Here is a 6,000-nt window from a genome sequence, read left to right as displayed (position 1 = left end):
TTCTCAGAATACATGCGTGGATTTTATCCTCCCAACAACCCTATGAGGTAGGCTTGGCTGAGAGCAAAAGAGATAATAATAATAATAGATTGAATTAATATCCTGTCTTCTTTTCTCCAAGGAGCTGAAGGTGGCTTGCATGCTTCTCCCCCTCCTCATTTAATCCCCACACAACAACCCTGGGCAGTGACTGTCCCCAAGCCCATCCAGTCTGCTTTATGGCCAAGCGGGGATTTGAACCCTGGGCTCTCCCAGGTCCACACTTCCACAGTGAACTGATCATAGGATGGAGAGAATTGGTCTGCTATTAGCGGTGGAAGCTAAGTAGAGCCTCCAGCCACAGGGGCAGTCTACCTCAGAGGACCAATTTGCTGCTAGGTGGGAAAAAATGTGAGCCTTCCAGAAGAAGCTGTTTGGCCTCGACGTAAGAAATGAGAAGAGAAAATGAACCTGCTGGATCAGGCCAATGGCTCATCTAGTCCAGCTTCCTGTTTTCACAGCGTGCCTGTGGGGACACTCTCCTCTCCTGTTTGTGGCTGGCGGGACACACAAACTGAACCCGGGTCTCCCCCGATCTGAATCCAACACCCTAAACCCAGAAGTGGGGGAGCGGGCGGGCTCCCTTACGATACGATAATCCTTATTGTCATTGTCCCATACAGAACAACGAAATCGAAAAATCTACATCAGACATTCAAAAACCAACAAGCCAGCTATCCCAGCCTGGTTAGCCCCTAAAAACTCTGATACCCCATAACTGAATACAATATACTCACATAGAGACTACAGTGGTACCTCGAGTTATATACGCTTCAGGTAACATACGATTCAGGTTACAGACTCTGCTAACCCAGAAATAATACCTAGGGTTAAGAACTTTGCTTCAGGATGAGAACAGAAATCATGCTCCTGTGGCGCAGCGGCAGCAGGAGACCCCATTAGCTAAAGTGGTGCTTCAGGTTAAGAACAGTTTCAGGTTAAGGACGGACCTCCGTAATGAATTAAGTACATAACTAGAGGTACCACTGTACCTTACTCTGCGTTTAAAACCAAAATTGCATTTGAATAGAAAGTGTTTCTCAGGCGGCTAGTTCTAGTCTTTATAACCCTGTACAGTGGTACCTTGGGTTAAGTACTTAATTTGTTCCGGAGGTCCGTACCTAACCTGAAACTGTTCTTAACCTGAAGCACTACTTTAGCTAATGGGGCCTCCTGCTGCTGCCGCGCCGCCGGAGCACGATTTCTGTTCTCAACCTGAAGCAAAGTTCTTAACCTGAAGCACTATTTCTGGGTTAGTGGAGTCTGTAACCTGAAGCGTAGGTAACCCAAGGTACCACTGTACCTTCTTCCAGAAGGCAGAAGCTGAAAGAGATCATTTCTGGGGTGCGCACTATCCTGCACTATCTCTGCAGCTTTCTTATGGCACCTGGAAGCATAGATTTGATCCAAGGTGGGAAAAGTGCACCCAATTATTCTCTCCGCAGTCTTTACAACCTTGGACAGCATTGTTTTCCCCTTGACCGTGCAGCTCCCAAACCACATACACAGACCATAAGTTTATGTTGTTGGGACTCCAACTCCCATCAGCCCCCTGCCAGCATGGACACTGGCCAGGGATGACGGGAGTTGGAGTCTTAACAACATCTGGAGCTTCTCTAACCACTGCACCGCACGGCCTACTTTCCCGGGCAGGTTTCTCCAGAAGTAAACCCTCGCCACCATCCCCGCGGGGCTTACGCGCGCTCGGAGCACTGCGCGCCGGAGTCCTCGCCCCCAGCCCCGCCACGCAGCTCCTCCTTCCTCCGCTTCCCTCCAAGAAGGAACCGGGCGGTCTCTTTAAGCGCCTTCTCCCGGGCCGGTCCCACCCCTGCGCGCAGTCCCCGCCCAGGGAGAGGCAGCGGCGGCGGTTCCGCACGGGCAGCGGGGGTCCCGGGCCAGGAGCGCCGCAGCCATGGCCGGGGCGCGCCCGGAGGTCCACGCGCTCCAGCTGGAGCCCCTGAAGGTCCCGGAGACCCTGATGAAAGGCAGCAAGTTCATCAAATGGGACGAGGTGAGTCTCGGAGGGCGGGACGAGCCCACATCTCCCCCTTCCTTGCGTTGCAAACTTTTCTTGCAAAATAGCCACCCTCCCTTCTGCAGGCTTGCTTTGATCTTAAGAGAGGATCCCCTTTTCAGTGGGGTGGGTGCGTGGGCCACCCGAAGCCCCCGTTCCCTCACTTATCCCCTCGCTTCAGATTGTCGGTCTGTTCTGCGCAACAGTCTGTTTCCATGCCCGTGTACCCCATTGGTTTACTTTTGGGGGAACCCCCTGACTTCCAAAAGTAAAGATTTGGTAGTTTGTCCATTTCCCCTGCTTTCCCCCTTCTCTTATTCTGCTGCTGCCTCTGGGTTTTTTTGTGGGGCAGCGGATCCTTTCTGGGAAGCGATCTTGTCCCCTGTCTGTATCTTTACACCCCACTGTTTTATTTACTGGGGGTTCCCTTCTTGTAGAGAGAAATATATTATTCCTCTGTCTTCCTACACTTTAGACCTCCCTTTTGACTCCCTCTCTACATTACTCTCCGCCTCTTTCCCCCCTTATCTCCTATGACACTCCTAAATTCCATTCCTTTGCAAACTCCCCAATTCTTTACATTTGAGTTTTATTTTATTCATTTATTTTTTTGGCGGCTTCGTGCAAACTTTGTTGCAGAAACAAATCCCCCTCTCTTTTCACTTATCTGCAGCTCCCCCATGGTTTGCATAGGGATGCCCCTTCCCAAAGGAGAGAAAAAAGCTCTCTGTATTAAGTGGGGACCCCCCCCCACTTCCTTGAAAGAGTATTTCCTTTCTCCATCCGTCTTGGGAAGCCCCCTTCCCAGTCCCTAATTCTGCTATTTATTTATTTTTGGCTTCTATTTCTTGACACACATACACTCAACCACAATTCACAGCAGAGCAACAACCTGGGAAGGGGTTGGAGACAACACGGGGGGGGTCCCCTCTGACTTGTTTGTTTCACCCCACCCTATCTCTTCCTTTAGTAGAGCCACCTTTCCTTGGAAAAGACCTTCTCGGTGGGCCCCCCAGCTGCCTTTTCCTCTCCTTGAAGCCCCCTTAGAGCATATCTCCAACACAGTCCTCCAACTTCCACTTCCAAACTTCAGCTTGACCCTCCCCTGTCCCCCTTGCCCCCAAGCCTGACCTCTCCAAGGCTCCCTTGCCCTGAGCTGTCAAGACACTGGGTGGAGTTGATGCCTTCTCCCTCCCACTCTTCCTGCTTTCTCTCTTTTTCTCCTGTTAGCCTGACTCTTTCTGGAGACAGACCCCTCCTTGCCCTTTTTTCGCTTTTTCAGGAACTTTAACCTCCCTAAGTCTTCAAATCGAGATATCTTTTTGCCTTCCTTGCGCCGGAAGGATTTTTTTCTTTAAATGTGCAATGCGCTGGGTGGTATCTAGGGAGACAAGAAGCATTTCCGCCCCCCCCTCCTTCCAACATTTCCAACTTTTTCTCAGTGTTTGTAAAAAGAGGGAGGCTTTGTTGGACCCTCTGTTGACTGCCAGCCCCCTATCCCTGTCTCTCCCCCAGCCCACCCGCCCCCATTTAGTTTCCGGTGCATTTATGCTCCCATGTGCCCCGAATGTTGATTTTGGTGTGTGTACATTTTATGAACATGAAGTGTTTTTTATTATAAAAAAAGAGGTTGTGTACTGTACTGCAATTCACAGGGGCTCTCTATGGGACAAGGGTGTTCTCTATAGGGGAATCTGCCCGCAAGGGGGCTGGCTAAGCCTTTGGCGTGTGTGTATTCTCATGGGGTGCTATCAGTGGGGTGCATTCTTGCGGCAGATGCATACAGGCCTGCCCCAATGAACCACTTAGACCCAAAATTGAAGCAGAGGCAGTCTCTGAAGCTCTATGAGTTTGGGACTGTCTTGGATATGGGCAGATGGTGTCGGGTGTGGGGAGAGTTTATCATCATCTTCTTCTTTGGTGATCACTTGTAGCTGAGTAAGATTGTCTTCCATAAACACGGTTTTAACAATGAGTCCATCAGTGACTGTGGAGGCCAATTCTGGATCCACACATCCTTCCACAGTGGGGACATTGGTTTCCAGGTGGGAGTTGATCACGGTGTGGATTTGTTTGCCAAGCGTTCCTTCCTCTTAGCACGTTTCTCCCGTGCGTCCTGAGTTCGAATGTCTTCAAAGCCCATGACACCTTTGGTAAAGGCTGCTCTCCAACTGGAGCGCTCGCAGGCGTTTCCCAATTGTTGGTGTTTATACTACATTTTTAAAAAATTGCCTTGAGACAGTCTTTGAACCTCTTTTGTTGACCACCAGCATTATGCTTTCCATTTTTAAGTTCGGAATAGAGTATAGTTGCTTTGGAAGAACTGGAAGGGAGGGAGAGGCCGAGGCCCTTGGTGGAAGAGTGAGGTTAAAAACCAATAAATATTATATGTGGAACCTAGAATGAGTAGATGGGTGGCATTTGAATTGTGGGGATGGATTTGGCAGATCAGCCTGAATGGGGCTTTGGGTGTTTACAGCGAAGGGACCCACTGGATCACTTCAGTGGGGCCCAGTGATTGTGGGGCAGAAATAAGAAATCCTTGATTATTTCCTCCATTCCCTTGGGGCCTTGGTTACTGGGGGGCAGGAACAAGCTTCTTCTGACTTCTGCCCCCCCTTACTTTCCCTCCTTCGGCCCTGCTGGGGGTTTCACAATCTAAGCACTATGACAACAGCCCTCTTATCCTTCCTTCCTTTTGCTCTATCCAACCCCAAAAAAGGAAGCCCAGAGCCTTAGGCAAGAAAAAAAAGACATACAAGCTAGATCAATGGGCTGGGCCCCTCACATTGATCAAAGGGGATTTTTGTGTCAGGGAGAGGGGGGGAGATAGTGGGGGGCAGGCAATCACCCCTTAGCAGAGAAGATTCAGAACTTAAGGGAAGGAATTCAGGACTTGTCCTGGTTGAAACTGTTAAGGAAAAATGCTAAGGGAAGCTCCAGTACACGCAAAGTGACATTTTCTCTTTGTGCACATGTGTGTGTATTTTGTATACACACCCCAGACTCCTGTGTCAGAATATTACGGGGAGGGTGAGCATGGATGGGGCAGTCTGTCTTCTTCTGTTAGAGGAAAACTGGGTGAAAGTTTGGTGTTAACAAGAAATCTCTGACACTGGTTTGTGGTTTGTGTGTAAACACGCTCACAGTTTTGTGTCTTATCTGTGGGTGTTCACTCTGGGGTGGGGAAGGGTGAAGTTCCCTCCTGGTGAGGAACCATATTCTCAGTTTTCTTTTCTTTTTTCCAAAGAGTCAGGTTTTTAGCATTCATAGAACCTGAGATAGGAGGCAAAATATACAGACAATATTTTCATTTTGGGGCGAGGAATCTTCCTGCTTTCATTGTTTTATTCCTCCTTGCTGGAAAAATTCCTGCAAACACCCACAATCTCACCCAGTCTCTGCTCCCCGCCCAGAAGATCTCTTCTAAAATGTGGCCAATTCATCGAGCGTGTGGGGTGGGGTATGTGGGCCTAGTGATTTGTGGCATCCTGTGCCAGGCCACATTGGTGCTGGGAGGGTGGCAGGCTTTTTGGAGGCAAGACGTGTCAAATGGGCCTGGTTTGAGAGAGGTGCATGCGTGTGCGTGTGTGATATATGTGTGAGGGAAAGCAAGGGATTTTGCAACCCTCAACTGTCCATATTTCTTCTATGCCCCACACTCTGATAGTTTGCTACTTTCTCTCCCCGCCTTTTTTTTTTACCCAAGGATGTGAATCTAATGACTATTTGCACAGCCTGAGGAAACATGTTTCTGAGGTGTCTGCCAAATGACACCCCCCAATGGCCCTCTTCCCCCACCCTCCTTTCGCCTCAGAAATGCTTCTCAAACAGCTGTGAGGACAAATCCTCTCTCTGGGGAATCCTGTTTCTTGCCTGGAATGGTCGAAGATGGAGAGCTCATCTGCCCAGCCAACATTGCAAACAACATGGGGAAACAGGGAATA

General features: G+C 49.5%; 1 protein-coding gene across 2 annotated transcripts in view; it reads left to right on the top strand.

Annotated features, from left to right (window-relative positions):
- Window positions 1–1,892: 1,892 nt before the first annotated feature.
- PLCB3 (phospholipase C beta 3) overlaps window positions 1,893–6,000 on the top strand; it is a 71,710-nt gene continuing 67,602 nt past the window's right edge. Inside the window, exon 1 of one of the 2 annotated variants that reach the window (XM_083477508.1) lies at window positions 1,893–2,050. In XM_083477508.1, coding sequence (XP_083333634.1) covers window positions 1,952–2,050 — 99 coding nt within the window. In that variant the 5' untranslated portion in view covers window positions 1,893–1,951. The remainder of the gene's footprint in view (window positions 2,051–6,000) is intronic. The other variant, XM_083477507.1, reaches the window with a different exon arrangement.

The sequence above is a fragment of the Podarcis liolepis genome (assembly GCF_965112155.1).
Source record: "Podarcis liolepis genome assembly, chromosome: 15".
NCBI classification, from domain to species: Eukaryota; Metazoa; Chordata; class Lepidosauria; order Squamata; family Lacertidae; genus Podarcis; species Podarcis liolepis.
This window is presented reverse-complemented; position numbering and strand designations above follow the sequence as displayed.